At 37.6% G+C, this 22,484-nt stretch overlaps 1 protein-coding gene across 1 annotated transcript in view; it reads right to left on the bottom strand.

Moving 5' to 3' along the window:
* The window catches only part of SCAPER (S-phase cyclin A associated protein in the ER), a 580,407-nt gene that overhangs the window by 279,302 nt on the left and 278,621 nt on the right, over nt 1–22,484 (bottom strand). The window contains exon 21 of the mRNA XM_053594624.1: nt 19,242–19,378. Coding sequence (XP_053450599.1) covers nt 19,242–19,378 — 137 coding nt within the window. The remainder of the gene's footprint in view (nt 1–19,241; nt 19,379–22,484) is intronic.

Raw genomic sequence — 22,484 nt, 5'->3', positions numbered from 1 at the left:
TGAGATGCAGGCTTGGCACCCATAGCACAGAGATTATGGCATCGGCCACATATACCAAGGCTAGTGGGTTTGAACCTGGCCACAGCCAGCTAAAACAGCAATGACAACGGCAACAACAACAAAAACAAAAATAGCCGGGCATTGAGGCAGGCACCTGTAGTCCCAGCTGTTTGGGAGGCTGAGGCAAGAGAACTGCTTAAGCCCATGAGTTTGAGTTTGCGATGAGCTACAACAACACAGTACTCTACCCAGGGCAACATGGTGAGACTATGTCTCAAAAAAAAAAAAAATTTGAGATGCATTCATTTTCATTTATACATCATAACCAGCTGAAAGTATTATACATTCTTCTAAAATATTATGTATCATAATCCACTCGATCATCCCATTATTTGTTATCTAAACCATTATCCTATTTTAACTCTTATGAAAACCAATACACTGAACACTTGACAGATTATTTTAATCTTGTTAATAATCATTAAAAACGTGCTATCTTACAACAATATCTGAGCTCAGTAAAAATCAGACAGCTTATATTGATTTGTATTTATTTGTATACATTTAAATTGTATGTATTTATTTTTATTATCATCATTAAAATTGTAAGGAGTCATTCCTGATTTTTATTCCTTAGGAATAAACACTGCTAAGTTTATTATCCCTAGAATTCGCTCAATATTTATTTCTACTTTTCTTCTGCTATTTGGACACTATTGCTCATAAAAAGGTTATTTACATGTAATTTGCATATTAAGAGGGCTCAATACATGGTAAATGTGAGAAAGTTGGAAATTATGTTCTATTCAGGTTTGTATACTAATGATGTTAAGTATTTAAACATGTTGAATGATTTCCTTATGACCACAAAGTGAACAAGCAAATATAGATAAGATGCATGAATTTGTGTTAAAAATATTTAAAAATTAAGAAATATATATTCAAAAGTTAGATTTAACTTTAGGTTTCACCTCAAAGTTACAATTCAGAATCCTGAGTTCTAGGGGGAATATTTGTTAAATCCTATGACTTTCCTCTGCTCAGCTAAGGTCTCCATGTGCTTTGTTAAACTCTCTGGGCAATTCTAACAGAAAGCTTAATACTATCTTAATTCCCAGATAAATACACATTCAAGAAAGACTCTGTGTATGTTTCTATATTTAAATGTGTATCTAAATATCCACAAGGCACTGTTTCCAGTACCTGGATGGATACTGAAATCTGAAGATGCTTGAGTCCCTTCTATAAAATGGTGTAGTAGAGTTGCCCCTCTGTGTCTGCAGACTCCACATGTGCAGCTCATGGAAAGAGAAGGATGACTGTAGATGCACACATCCTCTTCATCCTCCCACTTGTCTCCCTGCCGCATTTCAAAACATCTTCATGATTCTCAGAGATATGAAGTCTGCTAGCCTAGATTACCACTGGACACTTAAGTTGATGTCCAAACTGGCAATACTATGAGTCTTTTCCATTTAAATTCCAGTCGCAACAAAAGTTCTGATACTATGTACTCCTTTCTCAGATAAAATCTGTTTGTTGAAACTTTCAAGCAACCACATGCACTCCCACAGTTCTTCATCCATGGTCACGTAGGTCTCTACTAATAACTTTTATAAAAAGACCAACAGGTTAAATTACATGCTCGTTCTAGCTCTGCCAGTAGACAGTTTCCCTCATCACACCACGTGGAGAAAGACTGAGTATCTCTGGTTTTAACTAATCCTAAGTCAGGTCCCAACACTCTTATCTTTAGTACCTACGCTGTGAAACCTAGAATAGACCATAATGCTGAATTACAATTTATAACAATAATACTCACAGTTCTTTTCTCCCCTTTTAAAAGGGCAAAGAAATCTCAGTAATACAAATCATAAAGTTTACAATCCAATTTCATCTAATTCATCAAATGTTTATAAAAAACCTGCCATGTGCCAACAGTAAATTAGAAACAAAAATGCTGCTGAGAGTCTGGCACAGTGGCTCACACCTGTAATCCTAGTACTCTGGGAGGCCAAGGCAGGTAGAGTGCCTGAAGTCAGGAGTTCAAGACCAGCCTGAGCAAGAATGAAACCCATTTCTACTAAAAAAAGAAAAATTAGCTGGGCATTGTGGCAGGCGACTGTAGTCCCTCCCTACATGGCAGGCTGAGGCAAGAAGATCACTTGAACCCAAAAGTTTAAGGTTGCTGTCAGCTATAATACCACGGCACTCAACCCAGGGCTACAAAGTAAGGCTCTGTCTCAAAAAATAAAAAATATATATCCTTGTGAAACTTATATTCTAGTAAGAGAAAGACAAGTGTAACAAATAAGCAGTTAAAATATATAGCATGTAGTATATAGACAATGGTAAGTGCTATGGAAAAATTAAGTTGGGCAAAAGGAAGGTGGAGGTGAACGCTATGATTTTTTTTAAAGTCTTGGAACATATTACTTCCATCCATGGTGTAATATCATATGGGTCCTTCTGTTATAAACAACTGTAAAAAATCTTAAACATAAGAATTGATGCTCTGATTTCTCTGACCCCTTGTCTCTTTCCAACCAGGATCCTTGGTCCGCAGGATCACTTGGTGACGCTCCTATCCAGAAGGAGAGTTAAAGGACAAAAATTTAGCAAGTAACCTGGTGGATTTGAGGTGCACAAAGAAAGAAGGTTGAAGAACACACATCAACACCGCTGAGGCGAGCTGTGACCCCAAGGATAGAAACAAAAGGTACAAAATCCATCACCAAGTGGACGGGAGTCCCCTCCCCCATGAGAACAGCTTGGAGTGCCTCACAAACAAACGAGTAGAGTTCAAAGGTCCTTCCACTACACTCCATGGGAGAGTCCCTCTAAAACCTGGACCTACCTCCCCTACTAGGGTGCCACGGCGTTCTCCTGCCAGGCATAAAATTGTATAAAACTGTATATATTCTCTACCTAGAACTCTGAGCTCCCAGCACTCCCTGCCGCTCTCACTCTGAGGTCTGCAGGGCTGTCCCCCAGGAGTCCAGATTCTTGGGTGATTTCTCGAGGGGTGTGGACAGTGCCTAAACTGCAGCTGTTCAGTGCTGAATCTGGGGCACGGGAGCAAGGAGAGGTCATCGTCTGAGAGGGAAACACACCAGAGCAGCAGTGCCCTGAGGTGCAGAGCAGCAGCCGTCTTTTAGCAATAATAGGGCTCACTCCTGGATATTTTGAAGCCACACCCCATGTCTCCCTGGGCAACCAGAGGAGGCCGGGCATCTACTCAGGTGGCAACCACCAGGGAACAGATCTGGGACAGAAAGGGTTTGCCTGAGGTGGTACCGATCTGGGTGAAGCCTAAGGACCAGAAATGCACTCGCAGACCCAGGAAGTTCCCAGGGCTGCTTTACTGAGCCTAAGACGCACCAGGCCCTCAGAAGATCGTCAGCCTATAGACAAAGAAAGGCAGCAGGCTAGAACTCATAGGTAACCAAATACAAACCTGCAGGAGCAAAGACAGGGCCTGAGGCACAGGCTCTGGGAACTCAAAACAGCTTCTCTTCTGCAGGAGAATTTAGCAGGGACAGAAACAAATTCCCACAAAATTGTTCCGTTCTGTTCTGTTAGTAACATCAATCGGGGGTGGGGCTGGAACTGAGTGAACACACCCCAGTCTTCATCAAGCGCCCGAGGTTGTCAGGCCTCACCTCTTCCTACTAAATAGAGGCAGAGCACAGTGGCCCAGCTGAGAAGAAACAGATTTGCTTATGATTCAGGCAGGTGCAAACCCCTGGAGTATCTGTTCACTATAGGCAACTGGGTCAGCCAACTGCGGGACTATCAGTCACTGGGTGTGACAGAGGTACAAGGTGGGGAAGGAGGCATCAACCTTCCAAGACTGATCTATTTGCTGGGTGGCTCCACCTGACTCCACACAGCACCGGAGCAAGCCATATCAGAGTAGTCACCAGACCCCTGTGATCCCGTTGACAGAGACCTTTTAAACTCTCCCACCTGAGACAGGTGCTGACTGAGACAATTGATTTGGACCTTTTGAACTGAGCCAATTGCCCGAGGACTATTCAGGTGGTGCCCTAGGTATGTGATTTTAGGAAGGTTTGATTTTCCTTTTCCAATTGTTGCCTGTCCGGAGCAGGGTGACTTAATTCCTGGTATTTCTCCACAGCTGAGACTTCAACCCAGAGTAACTGTTTCACTAGGGTCGAACAGAAACCGGCTGCAAACAATACAGAAAGACATAGCCCCACCACACCAAACAGATCCCCACTTTCTCAGGCCATAGCACTGTACCTGAACTCCCCCACAAGGAAAGATATGGCAGATGTAACTGAAGATCCCATTCATAAACAGCTGGCCGAGATGTCAGAAATCGAATTCAGAATTTGGATTGCAAGCAAGATTAATAAAATGGAGGAAAATTTGGAATTAGAAATTCAAGCAGCAATTCAAATGTCAGAATTAGAAAATCGAGGAGAAATTCAAAAGTTGTCTCAAGAATTTAACGAATTTAAAGACAAATCCACCAAAGATTTTTACACACTGAAGCAAGAATTTACAGCACTCAAAGATCTGAAAAATACAGTTGAATCCCTTAGTAACAGAGTGGAGCAAGCAGAAGAAAGGATTTCTGACATTGACGACGAAGCCTTTGAATGCTCCCAAACTCTCAAAGAGGAAGAAAAATGGAGAACAAAAATGGATCATTCTCTCAGAGAGCTCTGGGATAATTCGAAGAAGGCTAATATCTGCCTCATTGCAATCCCTGAAACTGATGAAGTGGTCTCGCTTGTCACAGAGGCCCTTCTCCATGAAAATATGCAAGAGAATGTTCCAGGCATGCCAAGAGATTCTGAAATTCAGATAGCAGACAGTTTCAAAACCCCAGCATGACTCAATCCCAGTAAGACATCCCCCAGGCACATCATAATTAACTACACTGAAGTTAATATGAAGGAGAAAATTCTCAAAGCAGCCAGATATAAGAAATCCATTACCTACAAAGGGAAGAATATTAGAATGACTGCAGATCTCTCTCCTAAAACTTTTCAAGCCAGAAGACGGTGGTCATCGCCTTTTAACCTCCTAAAGCAAAATAACTTTCAACCCAGGATCCTGTATCCAGCTAAACTGAGTTTCATTTATGATGCAGAAATTAAATACTTTAATGACATTCATATGTTGAAGAAATTTGCAATAACCAAACCAGCTCTTCAGGATATTCTCAGGTCTATCCTCCATAATAACCAGCCCAATCCTCTACCACAAAAGTAAACTCACTCAGAAACTTTTGATCAAACTCCAACTTCCACACTGGCGAAAGGATTAAAAACGTCCACTCGAGTTTCGAAAAACTCGATACCCAAAATTTTACCAGACTTATCAATATTCTCCATTAATGTGAATGGCTTAAACTGTCTTCTACAGAGGCACAAGTTAGCTGACTGGATAAAAACACTCAGGCCAGATATTTGTTGCATACAAGAGTCACATGTTGCCTTAAAAGATAAATACAGACTCAGGGTGAAAGGATGGTCATCCATATTTCAGGCAAATGGTAATCGGAAAAAAGCAGTTGTTGCAACTTTATTTGCAGATGCAATAGGCCTTAAACCATCAAAAGCAAGGAAGAATAAGAATGGTCACTTCGCTCAGTCGGTAAGGCGCCGGCCCCATATACCGAGAGTGGCAGATTCAAACCCGGCCCTGGCCAAACTGCAACCAAAAAATAGCCAGGCATTGTGGCGGGCGCCTGTAGTCCCAGCTACTCGGGAGGCTGAGGCAAGAGAATCACTTAAGCCCAGGAGTTGGAGGTTGCTGTGAGCTGTGTGAGGCCACGGCACTTTACCGAGAACCATAAAGTGAGACTCTGTCTCTACAAAAAAAAAAAAAAAAAGAATGGTCACTTCGTATTTGTTAAGGGTAATACTCACTATGATGAGATATCAATTACTAATATCTATGCACCCAACCAGAATGCACCTCAATTTATAACAAAAACTGTAACAGACATGAGCAACTTGATTTCCTCCAGCTCCATAATAGTTGGAGATTTCAACACTCCTTTGGCAGTGTTGGATCGATCCTCCAATAAGAGCTGAGCAAAGAAATTTTAGATTTAAACCTAACCATCCAACATTTGGATTTGGCAGACATCTACACAACATTTCATCCCAACAAAACTGAATACACATACTTCTCATCAGCCCATGGAACATACTCCAAAATTGATCACATCTTAGGTCACAAGTCTAACATTAGTAAATTTAAAGGAAGAGAAATTATTCCTTGAATCTTCTCAGACCACCATGGAATAAAAGTTGAGCTCAGCTCAGTAACAATAGGCATCTGCATACTCATACAAAAACATGGAAGTTAAATAACCTTATGCTGAATGATAGCTGGGTCAGAGATGAGATTAAGAAGGAAACTGCCAAATTTTTGTAACAAAACGACAATGAAGACATGAATCATCAGTACCTCTGAGATACCGCAAAGGCAGTCCTAAAAGGGAAATTTATAGCACTGCAAGCCTTCCTCAAGAGAACGGAAAGAGAGGAAGTTAACAATATAATGGGACATCTCAAGCAACTGGAAAAGGAAGAACATTCCAACCCCAAACCCAGTAGAAGAAAAGAAATAACCAAAATTAGAGCAGAATTAAATGAAATTGAAAACAAAAGAATTAGACAACAGATGAATAAATCAAAACCTTGGTTTTTTGAAAAGGTTAATAATGTAGATAAACCTTTGGCTAACCTAACCAGGAAAAAAAAGAGTAAAATCTCTAATCTCATCAATCAGAAACGAAAAAGATGGAACAACAGACTCCTCAGAAATTCAAAAAAATCCTCAATGAATATTACAAGAAACTTTATTCTCAGAAATATTAAAATCTGAAGGAAATTGACCAATACTTGGAAGCATGTCACCTTCTAAGACTTAGCCAGAATCAAGTGGAAATGTTGAACAGGCCCATATCAAGTTCTGAAATAGTATCAACCATACAAAAACTCCCTAAAAAGAAACGCCTGGGACCAGGTGGCTTCACATTAGAATTCTACCAAACCTTTAAAGAGGAATTAGTACCTATATTACTCAACCTGTTCCAAAAGGTAGAAAAAGAAGGAAGACTACCCAACATGTTCTATGAAGCAAACATCACCCTGATCCCCAAACCAGGAAAAGACCCAACAAGAAAAGAAAATTATAGACCAATATCACTAATGAGTATAGATGCAAAAATATTCAACAAGATCCTAACAAACAGAATCCAGCAACACATCAAACAAATTATACATCATGACCAAGTCAGTTTTATCCCAGGGTCTCAAGGCTGGTTCAATATACATAAATCTATAAGTGTAATTTAACACATAAACAAATTAAAAAAAAAGACCATATGATTCTCTCAATTGATGCAGAAAAAGCTTTTGATAATATCCAGCATACTTTCATGATCAGAACACTTAAGAAAATTAGTACAGAAGGGACATTTCTTAAACTGATAGAGGCCATCTACAGCAAACCCACAGTCAATATTGTATTGAATGGAGTTAAACTGAAATCATTTCCCCTCAGATCAGGAACCAGACAAGGCTGTCTACTGTCTCCACTGCTCTTTTAACATTGTAATGGAAATTTTAGCCATCACAATTAGGGAAGAAAAGGCGATCGAGGGTATCCATATAGGGTCAGAAGAGATCAAACGTTCGCTCTTCGCAGATGATATGATTGTATATCTGGAAAACACCAGGGATTCTACTACAAAACTCATAGAAGTAATCAAGGAATACAGCAGCGTCTCAGGTTACAAAATCAACATTCATAAATCGGTAGCCTTTACATATACCGACCATAGTTAAGCTGAAAAAACAGCCAAGGACTCTATTCCATTCACAGTAGTGCCAAAGAAGATGAAATATTTGGGAGTTTATCTAACAAAGGACATGAAAGATCTCTATAAAGAGAACTATGGAACTCTAAGAAAAGAAATAGCTGAAAATGTTAACAAATGGAAAAACACACCATGCTAATGGCTGGGAAGAATCAACATTGTTAAAATGTCCATACTACCCAAAGCAATATATAATTTTAATGCAATCCCTATTAAAGCTCCACTGTCATACTTTAAAGATCTTGAAAAATAATACTTCATTTTATACGGAATCAGAAAAAACCTCAAATAGCCAAGACATTACTCAGAAATAAAAACAAAGCAGGAGGAATCACGCTACCAGACCTCAGACTATACTACAAATCAGTAGTGATCAAACAGCATGGTACTGGCACAAAAACAGAGAAGTAGATGTCTGGAACAGAATAGAGAACCAAGAGATGAATCCAGCTACTTACCATTATTTGATCTTTGACAAGCCAATTAAAAACATTCAGTGGGGAAAAGATTCCCTATTTAACAAATGGTGCTGGGTGAACTGGCTGGCAACCTGTAGAAGACTGAAACTGGACCCACACCTTTCACCATTAACTAAGACAGACTCTCAGTGGATTAAAGACTTAATCTTAAGACATGAAACTATAAAAATACTAGAAGAAATTGCAGGGAAAACCCTTGAAGAAATCGGTCTGGGTGAGTATTTAATGAGGAGGACCCCTCGGACAATTGAAGCAGTTTCAAAAATACACTACTGGGACCTGATCAAACTAAAAAGCTTCTGCACAGCCAAGAACACAGTAAGTAAAGCAAGCAAACAGCCCTCAGAATGGGAGAAGATATTTGCACGTTATGTCTCCGACAAAGATTTAATAACCAGAATCCACAGAGAACTAAAATGTATAAACAATAAAAGAACATGTGATCCCACTGCAGGTTGGGCAAGCGACTTGAAGAGAAACTTCTTTGACAAAGACAGGCATGCAGCCTACAGACATATGAAAAAATGCTCATCATCTTTAATCATCAGAGAAATGCAAATCAAAACTACTTTGAGATATCATCTAACTCCAGTAAGATTAGCCCATATCACAAAATCCCAAAATCAGAGATGTTGTGTGGATGTGGAGAAAAGGGAACACTTCTACACTGCTGATGGGAATGCAAATTAATACATTCCTTTTGGAAAGATGTTTGGAGAACATTGAGAGATCTAAAAATAGACCTGCCATTCAATCCTATAATTCCTCTACTAGGCATATAACCAGAAGACCAAAAATCACATCATAACAAAGATATTGGTACCAGAATGTTTATTGCAGCCCAATTCATAATTGCTAAGTCATGGAAAAAGCCCAAGTGCCCATCGATCCACGAATGGATTAATAAACTGTGGTATATGTGCACCATGGAATATTATGCAGCCTTAAATAAAAATGGAGACTTTACCTATTTCATGTTTACATGGATGGAGCTGGAACATATTCTTCTCAGTAAAGTATCTCAAGAATGAAGAAAAAGTATCCAATGTTCTCAGCCCTACTATGAAACTAATTTATGGCTTTCACATGAAAGCTATAATCCAGTTATAACGCAAGAATAGGGGGAAGGGAGAAAGGGAAGGGATGGAGGGGGGAGGTGGGCGGAGGAAGGGTGACTGATGGGATTACACCTGCGGTGCATCTTATAAGGGTATATGTGAAACTTAGTAAATGTAGAATGTAAATGTCTTAGCACAACAACTAAGAAAATGCCAGGAAGACTATGTGTCAAACAGTCTGTAAAACCAGTGTATGATGCTCCATGATTGCATTAATGTACACAGCTATGATTTAATAAAAAAAAAAAAATAGCTTTATCTCTCTGGTCCTTCCTAAGCACGTCCTGTTGTGAGCTCCCTATCGTTTGCACCCTTATATTAAATTTCAAAAGAACAAATGAGAAGGGGAAAAAGAAATGTACTATGTACTTACATAGTAAAAAAGAAAAGAATGTGTGATAAGAAACAACATGATCCATTAAGACAAGAGAACAACACATTTAAGTGCTGAAAGAAAAAAACCTGTCGTGACAGAATTCAACATCCACTGAAAATTTCATTCAAAAATGAAAGCAAACAGACCTTTTCAGGCAAACAAATGCTAAGTTGGGCAGGAAACTAGAATTATAAAAACATAAAAATGGAAGTTATTTAGGTGAAGGAAAATAAATAACTATATGGAAATTCAGAACTACATGCTCCAGTTTCTTTAATAGATATAAGCATATTCAGATTCTTTTTTTCTTATGTTAGTTTTGACAGATTGTGCCTTGTAAGGAATTGGTCCATGTCACCTAGGTTACCAACTTCAGGGTATACAATTTTTTTCCTTTTTAATGTCCATGGGATCTGTACTGATGTTGCCTCTTCTGTTTCTTTTTTTTTTTTTCTTTATTCATGAGACAGAGCCTCACTCTGTCACCACAGGTAGAGCACCATGGTGTCATAGTTCACAGCAACCTCAAACTCCTGGGTTCAAGTGATCCTCCTGTCTCAGCCTCCCTCTTTCATTTCTAATCTTAGTAATTAGTGTCCACTCCCCCACACCTTTTTTTTTTCCTTAATCATCTGGCTAAGGGATTGCTGATTTTATTGATTTTAGCACCAGCTTTTGGTTTTGTTGATTTTCTCTAATGATTTCCTGTATTCATTTCATTGATTTCCCTCTAAATTCTATTATTTCTTTTCTTTTGCTTATCTTGAATTCAGTTTGCTCTTCTTTTCATATTGTGGTTTTTAAGGTAGAAGTTTAACTTAATGATTTTCCATTTTTTTCCTTTTCTGATGTACATATTCACTGCTGCGGAACCGTGTCACCAAGCATGTTTTCTGCTGCATCCCACACATTCTGAAAAGAAGGTATTTTGTTTATTTTTGAAACAGAGTTTCCCTCTGTTGTCTGGGTAGTGGTGCCATTATAGCTCACCACAGGCTCGAAATCTTGGGCTTAACCATGCATGATAAGAAGCAGCATTTTAATTTTCATTTAGTTCAAAATATTTTAAAAATTCTCTTCAGGTTTATTATTTCTTTGGCTTATTTAGAAGTGTATTATTTAAGCTACAAGTAATTCAAGTTGTTTTCCAAATTCTAAGTCTGATAATTTGTTCTTTACTATTGAGTTTTAGGAATTTTATATATACAGGCAGTACCCAAGTTAACATATATCCAACTGACTTACGAATCACACTTACAAACAGAGGCTATGACAGGTACCAAGTAAATATACCTGTTCCAACTTACACACAAATTCAACTTGACATCCCACCTATAGAACTTACCTCATTCTTAACTGGGGGACTACCTGCATTCTCAATATTAACACTTTATCTGATACATGATTTGCAAATATTTTTCCCCATTCTATGGGTTGCCTTTGTACTATGCTGATAGTATCTTTTTTATTTATTTATTTATTTATTTATTTTTCATTTGGGGGGATTCATTAAGAGTACAGGAAACCAGGTTACACTGATTGCATTTGTTAGGCAAAGTTCCTCTTGCAACCCTGTCTTGCCCCCAAAAGGTGTGGCACACACCAAGACCCCACCCCCTCCTCCTTTCCTCTCTCTGCTCTCCCCTTCCCCCACCAGCACCGTGACCTTGTCATTAATTGTCCTCATACCAAAATTGAGTACATAGGATTCATGCTTCTCCATTCTTGTGATGCTTTTACTAAGAATAATGTGTTCCACTTCCATCCAGGTTAATACAAAGGATGTAAAGTCTTCATTTTTTTTAATGGCTGAATAGTATTCCATGGTATACATATACCACAGCTTGTTAATCCATTCCTGGGTTGGTGGGCATTTAGGCTGTTTCCACATTTTGGCAATCGTAAATTGAGCTGCAATGAACAGTCTAGTGCAAGTATCCTTATGATAAAAGGAATTTTTTCCTTCTGGGTAGATGCCCAGTAATGGGATTGCAGGATCAAATGGGAGGTCTAGCTTGAGTGCTCTGAGGTTTCTCCATACTTCCTTCCAAAAAGGTTGTATCAGTTTGCAGTCCCACCAACAGTGTAAATGTGTTCCCTTCTCTCCACATCCACGCCAGCATCTGCAGTTTTGAGATTTTTATGATGTGGGCCATTCTTGCTGGGGTTAAATGGTATCTCATTGTGGTTTTGATTTGCATTTCTCTAATAGATAGGAATGATGAACATTTTTTCATATGTTTGTTAGCTATTCGTCTGTCTTCTTTAGAGAAGGTTCTATTCATGTCTCTTGTCCAGAAAGACAAGGGATTGTTGGCTTTTTTCATGTGGATTAATTGAGTTCTCTATAGACCCTAGTTATCAAGCTTTTGTCTGATTCAAAATATGCAAATATCCTTTCCCATTGTGTAGGTTGTCTATTTGCTTTGGTTATTGTCTCCTTAGCTGTACAGAAGCTTTTCAGTTTAATGAAGTCCCATTTGTTTATTTTTGTTGTTGTTGCAATTGCCATGGCAGTCTTCTTCATGAAGTTTTTCCCCAGGCCAGTGTCTTCCAGTGTTTTTCCTATTCTTTCTTTGAGGATTTTTAGTATTTCAGGCCTTAAATTTAAGTCCTTTATCCATCTTGAATCAATTTTTGTGAGTGGAGAAAGGTGTGAGTCCAGCTTCAGTTTTTTGCATGTGGATATCCAGTTCTTCCAACACTATTTATTGAATAGGGAGTTGTTCCCCCAAGGTATGATCTTGTTAGGTTTATGGAAGATTAGGTGGTTGCAAAACGTTAGTTGCATTTCCTGGTTTTCTATTTGATTCCAAATATCTATGTCTCTGTTTTTGTGTCAGTACCATGTTTTCTTCGCCACTATGGCTTTGTAGTACAGACTAAAATCTGGTACAGTGATGCCCCCGGCTTTATTTTTATTACTAAGAACTGCCTTAGCTATACAGGGTTTTTTCTGGGTCCATACAAAACACAGAATCATTTTTTCTAAATCTTGAAAGTATGATGTTGGTATTTTAATAGGAATGGCATTGAATAGGTAGATTGCTTTGGGAAGTATAGACATTTTAACAATGTTGATTCTGCCCATCCATGAGCATGGTATGTTCTTCCATTTGTTAATATCCTCTGCTATTTCCCTTCTTAGGATTTCATAACTTTGTTTATAGAGGTCCTTCACCTCCTTCGTTAGGTATATTCCTAGGTATTTCATTTTCTTTGAAACTATGGTGAAGGGAGTTGTGTCCTTAATTAGCTTCTCATCTTGACTGTTATTGGCGTATACAAAGGCTACTGACTTGTGGACATTGATTTTATATCCTGAGACATTACTGTATTTTTTTATGACTTCCAAGAGTCTTGTGGTTGAGTTTCTGGTGTACCCTAAGTATAAGATCATGTCATCAGCAAAGAGGGAGATATGCTGATAGTATCTTTTGATGAATAATTTTTACATGTTTTCATGAAATCCAGTTTGTCTATTTTTTATCTTGTTGCCTGTGCCTTTGATTTCATATCCAAGAAATCCTTGCAAACTCAATGTTATGAATTTCTGCCCTACGTTTTCTTATAACAGTTTAATAGCTTTAGGTCTCACATTTATATTTTTAATCCATTTTGAGTTAATTTTTGTACATAGTGTTAGTTAAGGGTTCACCACTTTCTGCAACATATGCATATCCAGTTTTCCTAGCACTATTTGTTGAAAAGACTTTCCTTTCCCATTAATGGTGTTGGCATTTTGTTAAAATCATTTGGCCACGTATGCAAGGATTTATTTTTAGGCACTCTATTTCCCTGGTCTTTGTGTCATGCCCATGCTGTTTTAATTACAATATCTTTGCAATAAATTTTTAAATTAAGGAAAAACTGTGCTCCTTTTTCAAGCCTTTTTTGAATATTCAAGGGTTCCCTGAGATTCTAAATGAACTTTAGACTTTTTTTAACTTCCATAAAACATTTTCATTGGTATGCAACAACTGCATTTGAATCTGTAAATCTCTTTAGGTAGGAAGGACTTTTTAAAAATATTAAGTATTCCAATCCACCAACAAGGGCTGTCTTTCATAGTTTGTCCTTTTCTTTTCTTTTCTTTTTGGAGACAGGGTTTTGTTCTATTGACTCTAAGGTTAGAGTCCAGTGCCACAATCACAGCTTATTGTAACCTCAAACTACTGGATTCAAGTGATCCTCCTGCCTCAGCCTCCCAAGGGGCTAGGACATGTCATTATGCCCACCTAATTGTTAATTATGTTTTCTAGAGATTGGGTCTCGCTATGTTGCCCAGGTTAGTCTTAAACTCCAGACCTCAAGGAATTGTGTTTTTATTTGTTGCTTTAATTCTTTCAGCAGAGTTTTGTGGTTTCCATTGTACAAGTCTGTCACCCACTTCGTTAATAACTAAGCATTTTATTCTTTTTTTTTTTTTTTTTTTATTTATTTATTTTTTTTGTAGAGACAGAGTCTCACTGTACCGCCCTCAGGTAGAGTGCCGTGGCGTCACATGGCTCACAGCAACCTCTAACTCTTGGGCTTACGCGATTCTCCTGCCTCAGCCTCCCGAGCAGCTGGGACTACAGGTGCCCGCCACAACACCCAGCTATTTTTCTGTTGCAGTTTGGCCAGGGCTGGGTCCGAACCCGCCACCCTCGGCATGTGGGGCCGGCGCCCTACTCACTGAGCCACAGGCGCCGCCCCATTTTATTCTTTTTGATGCTATTATTCATAGAGTTGTTTACTTTAACATCCTTTTTAGATTGTTCATTGTTAGTGTATGGAAATATAACTGATTTTTGTCTGCTGACTCTGTATCCTGTATTTGAAATTTTTAGCATTTTCTACGTGTAAGAGTTTAGCAATTGTGAATAGAAATTATTTCATTTCTTCCTTTCTAATTTGGGTGACTTTTCTTACTTTTTGGGGGGGTGGTGGTGCATTAATTCCTCTAAAATCTCCAGTACTATGTTAAACAGAAATGACAAAAGCAGATGCCTTGTTCCTAATTACGAAGATCTTTCAGGGTTCATCACTGACTAAATGTTCACCATGGTTTTATAATATAGGACTGATCACTGTGAGTTCACTTCCTTCTATACCTAGTTTGGTGAGGGTTTTTATCATGAAAGGGTGTTGAATTTTATCACGTGCTCTTTTTGCATCAATTAACATGATTGAATAGGTTTTTCCTTAATTCTATTAATGTGATGTATTACATTCACTAAGTGTCGTCTATTTGAACTATCCTTGCATTCTAGGAATAAATCCCATTTGGTCACAATGTAAGGCCTTTTAATGTGCTGCTGAATTTAGGCTGGTAGGCTTTTGTCTTAGATGTGGCAACAATGTTCAGAAAAGATACCAGTCTGCAGTTTTCTTTTTTATATAATAGTGTCTTTGTCTGGCTTTTGGTATTAGGCTAATGCTGACCTCATGGAATTGAGTTAGGAAGTGTTCTCTTTAATTTTTTGAAAACATCTGAAAAAGATTGGCACTATCAATTAGTTCTTTTTTAAATGTTTGGTAAAATTCACCACTAAGGCTATTAAGTCCAGGGATTTTAGTTGGAAGTTGACTCCCAAGGACTGATAGGCTTGGGGGAGGGGAGTGCATGGAAGTGAGTGTGAGTATGAAAGCATGTGTATGTGATAAGCGTCTTGTCCCTGCACAGTATTCTTAGCCTTAGAAAAACTAGGCTTAGTTTTTTCAGCTTTGTGTGGGTATAGATCTTAAAGGATAGAGCAGTACATTGGTACTTGTTAACTAGTTGATCCAGCCTTTACAGTCCAGGTACTTTCGGAAAAACCTCTGTCCTTCTTTGAGGAGTTCTGTTGTTGAGTATTTGTGTTTGTTTTGGTGGGTATTTGCCTCATTCTACCCCTAAGCTTTGCAGGTAGACAAACGAGATTCAAAAATATGTTCTGAGGTATTTACTATAGTGAAATAATTGATTTGCAATACTAAGTCATGCTTTTCCACTAACGGGGAGAAGTAGTAATCAATAATATTGGCAAGCTATCAATAGTATTGACAAATTCAGTTGGCAGAATTCCTTGATTGGAAATTTTACCACCATATTTTGTTTCTCTTTTTCCTAAAAATAGCATGGAGATAGATGCTCCTACTTTGTCCATCTTTGATTCCATGGGCCCCACCCATTCTTCCACTTTAAGAAAAAAACAAATGTTGCAGAGGCCTCTGTATTTTGCAGCTGCATTTTTCTAAGAAGCACTTTTCCCAAATAAAATGACAAAAAAAGGAAAAAGTCCGGGATTTTCTTTTGCTGGTTTCAATAACTGGTCTTTATCTTTGCCTTTAGAAAGTTTAATTACAATGTGTCTTGACGTAAGTGTCTTTGAGTACATCCTACTTGAGTTCATTGAGCTTTCTTGAATGTTTATATCCATATCCTTCATCAAATTTATGTTTTACACCATTACTTCTTCAAATATTCTCTTTGTCCCATCCTCTTCTCCTATAACTCTTACATAATATTTGCATAATACGCAAATGTATCTGTTTAATGGTGTCCCACAGATCCATTAGGTTCTGTTCACTTTTCTTTAATCTTATTTTATTGTTCTTCAGAAATGATAATTTCCATTATCCTATGTTGATATTTATTATTTCTTGCACCTGCTCAAATCTGCCTTTAAATCCCCCAGCAAAGTTTTCATTTCAATTACTGTTCTTTTCAGCTCCAGAATTTCTGTTTGGTTTCTTTTTAGGTTTTCTATATCTTTATTGACATTTCCTTTTTTCTATAAATCATTTCCTTGACATTGTCCACATGCTCCTTCAGTTATCTGAGCATCTTTAAGACAGTTGTTAAAGTCTTTGTCTAATCCGCCATCAGAAGTTTTTACTGACTTAAGTTTTCCTTTGTATCATACTATTTTCTTTGTATGCTTTCTGAGTTAATTGAAAACTACAAAATTTGAATAGAATAATATGGTAACTTAATATGGTAACTCAGGAATCAGACTATTCCCCTTCCCTAGGGATTGCTGGTTTGTTCAGTTTGGGTTAATTATTAAGGGTTGTCTCTGTGCCTGGGATTGGCCTGAGGTGTAGAGTTAAGGTCTTCTCTTTGCCTTTCACTGCATTATTACATTCCCATAGAAGTTTCTGCTTGTGGGTTTCTGCTCCAGTAACTTGTAATTTTCTACATCTACTGTCCCATCTAGGGGACAGTTGCTTGTCCTGTGATCTCACTTCTGTTATGCATTTAAGAAAAGTTGACTTTATTTAGCATTTTACTTAAGTTTAGAATGGAGTGGTGGCTTCTAATCATGCCAGATCAAAAATGGGAAGTATAAGGGAATACACTGAACTTTATACCAACAAATTCAACAAGTTAAATGAAATTCGTGATAAAACTGAACGGTACAAATTACCAAAACTGAATAAGAAATATAAAATACGACTTTACTGTGAATTATATATGTCATTTAAATAAGAAAAAAAAAATCCCAATCCTATGTAAACTGTTTCAGAAAATACAAGAGAAGAGAACAGTTCCCAACTTAGGAAGCCTGCAATTATACACTATATACTTAAGCTCTCCACATTTCACTTTAATAAATAATACCTCATCAAAAAGTCAATAGATACATATGCATAAAAAGACATACATATATATGCCAAAATATTCGTTGTAGCAGAATTACAGATATCAGTATTCATTCCTATGGTTATCTGCACTTTTAAAATTTTCTTCAATAAACAAACATTACTTACATAAAAAAACAAATGAAGCTCTCAAAGAAGGCTTAATTGAAAAGGTGACATCTGATCATAGACCTAAAGGAGGTGAGAGGCTAGCTGCATGGATATGTGTGAGAAGAATGTTCTAAGAAGAGAAACCTTCCTACTATAAAAGCCTTGAGGTTTTGAAAAGAGAAGTAACATGCTCTGACTTGCATTTTAGCAGGCTCACTCTGGCCTGTTAAATCAACTGCGGACTAACCAAAGGGCTACACAATAGTCCAGGTGAGAGATGATATAGCTTAGACCAGGAGGAAGGAGAGCAGTGAAGTTAGAGAAAGAGTGAGTGACTCAAATTATAAATGTATTTTAAAGCAAAGCTGACATCTACAGTTAGATTGGAGATGAGGTGTAAGAGAAAGAAAGAGGTCAAGGATGATTTCAAGGGTTTTGAAATCATTTACTCTACTAAAATAGAGTATCCACTTCCTGCTACAGAGAAGCCAATAAGATGAGGTAGGTTTTTAAGGAGAAGAGGAGAGATCAGGTTTAGGAGATAAAAATTGGAGTAAAATTGAAGATACAAAATGGTAGTCATTGGCAATTAGAGGTATTTACAGCCACACTACAGGGTAAGCTCAGGAACCAAGGGAACGTATACATACAGAGCAAGAGGTCCAAAGTAAAGGCTCTGAGTATTTAAGTTTCAGGAAGTCAGCAAGTTCTTAAGTGTAAACTGGAAATGAAAGTCCATAATATCCTCAAGTATATTGTGAAACTATTCTTTGAAACATGGACTTTAAAAACTAAAATTTAAAAAGTTTTTTCTATTTTTTGCTTAAGTGAGCAGTCTGAAGTTATCAGTGATTCTGTAAAATGAAATTGACAACTGACTAATCACAATCTGCACACAGAAACTATGTACTCTCACCATTAATCTGGTCCTATATTTCTATAATTCCATGGGTCAAGCTTCTCCGTGTCTGACACATTTAAAAATCAAAGTATAAGGACATATTTGGAATACTCTCCTTCAAATGGTAAAGGATTATCTACAAAGGAAGAACTATCTTTGTGCCCTGGAACAAGACTCGCCAGCCATTACATGACACTTTCAGCTTGTGAGGTAATAATGTACTACACAGCTGTCTGATCTTCACATGACACTTTGGAGGCTAATGATAAACTAGGGGTCTGACAACTCACTTTCCATTTTAAGATATTTCTTGAACTTTTTCTTGTTGTGACAGGCAACCAAATTGATTAAACCCAGTCATGGGATTTGACACTACAGTCAGTACATTTCTATTTGTTGATTGCTATTGCTATTGATTTTCTTTGATACTTCATTTAAAAATCAATAGTTGGAAAGAAAAATAGGGTTGGTTTACACATACTTAAACACACTATTGTATGCTGGAGGAGGCACAAGTTTGGCAGGGCTTTGGCATCCAATTATGAGAAGAGCTCTTAACAGGTGAAAGCAAGGGCTTTAGATCGATATGCAGTTTTCTTTCTCAATCAAGGAAAGTGGCTATAAATTAGGCTCATCAGTGTTATTTCCAGGGCTTTCTTATAGCAAACAACTTCTAACTTTTTTTTTTTTTTTTTGTAGGGTCTTCTTTGGATTTACATTAAAAGACACATCACTAAGTGTTTTACTTTTGTTTTCTTTTAAAGCATATTTGAGGTACCTGGAGTTCATCCGGGCTTTAATCTTTTTGGCTTTTTTTTTATTTTTTTGTCGTTCCTCTCCATCTTTCAAAGGCTCTGGTGGAGCTGCACTTTCAACCAAAATATCAATAATATATTTCTTCAAGGAAAGATGCTCCTGCAAGATAAATATATAAAATTATAATAAAGATGATCACTTAAAAATAATATAGGATTGCTACAGACTGCAGTGAGTATAAAAGAAATGATGAAACTAAATGTAATTTCTATGAAATACTGGTTTCTATAATTGCTTTGAAGAATGTTGCAGAGAAGTTGTTTTACTAGAGATTTTCATTCCCATCACTGGGAATCTGTATCAGTTGTGTGAAATGCTCTGGATACAAGGACATAATCCCTGGTAAAATATATACACAAAGCTATAATACTAAGCAATTAACCAATTACAGAGTTAGAGTGTGATAAGAGCTCAAAAGGAAAAACAAGACCACTGTTCACTTTGGGTGAGGAGGGAAGACTTCGAGAAGTACCATGTCTGCTATCTCATGAGGGATAGACAGAATCTGAACATACGGATACTGGGTATTGCATGCTTGTGTTTGGGCTGGGGATGGGGTAAAGTATAGGAAAGAGAAAGAAGGTTATCTCAGAAAACATGTCCCAGAGATAACGAAGTGGAATGTGGGAACTGGCAGCAGAGGTTTGGTCTGGTTGGACCACATATAGTTTTGCCCTTACCCATCTTAGACTTCATGGCCCATCACTATAATCACTCTGTTGCATGTACCCATCTCCCTTGCTTCTATGCTCTTTCATACCTGCTTGGAAAAATTCCAACCCTAAATTCAACTCTCATCCTATTCTGTACTTATATATGTAGTAGATTAATGTGGCTATAACTGCAAACCACATTAACTATTCCCACTTTAAATTTATGACACTATACCTCAAGTGCACTCTATTATTGCCAGGTAGTTAAGCAACCTGATAATAGTTAATCCACACACCTTTCTAGAAATTATTGGACCATCTCTCAAATCTCCAACATCCCTTCTTCCCATACCTCCATCTCTCAGTTGATGACCACGCTTATTTCACTGAGGATAATACATTATTCAGAAGAGAATTTCCACACATTCACACAGCCAAGTTCACCAATCTGCATCTGCATGTGCATACTCTCTTTTCTCCTGTTATAATATAAGAACACTCACGTTCATATAGAGGGCCAAGACCTCCAAATATACACTGGATCCTCTTTCTTCTCCCCCACTTATATAGTTACTTCTCCTCTTTTCTGCATCAATCTCCCCCTTTCTATTTAAATTATTTAAATCCCTTCCACTTAAACCATCTCAAAAGAATTCGTTTGTATGTCCTCCAGCTACTACTCTTCTGTACCAAAATGCATTAAAGAAAATAATCTTCTCTGTCTCTATTTCCTTAACTTTCATTCTCTCTTGAACTCATTTTAATCCAGTTTTTGCTTTTACCACCATTAACACTCAACAAACTGTCTTTGTCAAGGTCACCAACACCAATGGCCAACTTTCAGTTCTGATCTGTTTCTTGCAAACTTAGTCCTACACATCACCCACCCCTCCCTAAGACTCTTCACTAGGCTTCCCGACAGCACATGGTCCTCCTAACTCCCTGGCTGCTCCTTCTCAGTCTTCTCTGCTGAATGCTTTTCCTCTTCTTGACCTCCAAATGTTGGAGCATCCCAGAGCAATCCTCAGAACTTTCCTATTCTCTATCAAGCTCATCATATGAAGTAACTTAAAATATTTACACACAGACAATTCTCAAATTTTTATCTATAGGCCTGACTTCCATTCATCTACATAGAATTGTCTCTTCAAAATCTCCATTGAAGTGGAGGATTTCCGCAATTAGCATTTCCTAAATTAATGTCCTTAACAAAATTCTTATGTTCCCTATATGCATAAAGTTGCTCTCCCCAGAGTATTCTTTATTATAGAAATACATTTGCAAAATTGCTTACATCCAATATTTCAACAAATTCTATTCATTCTCTTTTTAAATATATTCCAAATCCATTCCAAACTCAACCAGTTCTCCCTACCACCATCACCTAAGTCTAAGCCACTGTCGGCTCTCATTTCTATTATTGCCATAGCCTCTTAATTGTTCTAGTTTCTAATCTGACCCTTAGGTCTTCTCCTTATAAAAACAGCCAGTTATTTTTCAAAATATAAATCAAACCACATCATTCCTCCTTTGAAAATTTGCCTTCTCATCACAGTTAGGGCAAAATCCAAAGTTCTTACCTTACGGTGGCCTACAAAACCCTACTGATTTCTCTGACCTCATCTACTAGTATTACCTTTTTTCTTAACTAAAAGTACACCCACAGTAGTCCTCTAAACTAAAAGTCCTCCACAGTAGTTCCTCACATTCATCAGAAATATCATTGCCTGAGGACTTTATATATGTTGTCCCCTTAGCCAAAAATATTCTCCCATATAGTCAGATGCTTTCAGCCAAAATGAAACTCAACCTTAAATAACACCTTCTTCTATTTGCTATCTCTTTGTTTATTTTTCTTCATGGGACTTACCTAACATCATATATTCATTTGCAGTTTCCTTCACTAGAATGTAAGTTACACAAGGACAAGGACTTTTTTTTTTTCATTGATGTTTCTATGTCTAGAACCATGTGTGGCATACGACAAGCACTCAATAAGCACGTATTAGATGAATGGATGAAAAAGGTAATGCAATAGCAGCTAATAATAGTATCTATGAGGGCTTATTATACAATACACAATGAGCTAAGTACTATGTATGTATAAAACCACTTATTTAGTCCTCAGAACTACATTTAGAATATACTTAGAAGGCAGATATTTTTATTATCCTCATTTAAATTATGAGAAAAATGAAATGGAGTCAAATAACTTGTCCAAAGTTAAAAGGTTAAAATCATGACTGAGTGATTCTGAAGATGGTAAAGTCACAGAACCCTAATTTAACCCAGACAGTATGATTAGCAAGTCTATACTCTTGACCACTACCTTAGAGATATGACTGGAAAGGGATTTGAGCTACAGAATTGTGCTCACTTTCCAAATCATCAACCTGTATACACAAAAAAGAACAGATAGGAAGGAAGGTAGGAAGAGAGGGAGGGAGTGAGGGAAGGAAGGAGGAAGGAAGGGAAGAAAGAGAGTAGAGGGGAGGGGACAGAGAAAGGAACCTCTACAGTCAAAGGAAAAAAAATACTCTGATTTCTCACAA

This window comes from Nycticebus coucang, chromosome 6 (assembly GCF_027406575.1).
Source record: "Nycticebus coucang isolate mNycCou1 chromosome 6, mNycCou1.pri, whole genome shotgun sequence".
NCBI lineage: Eukaryota > Metazoa > Chordata > Mammalia > Primates > Lorisidae > Nycticebus > Nycticebus coucang.
The sequence above is the reverse complement of the archived record's forward strand: the minus strand, read 5'-3'. Positions and strand labels throughout refer to the sequence as shown.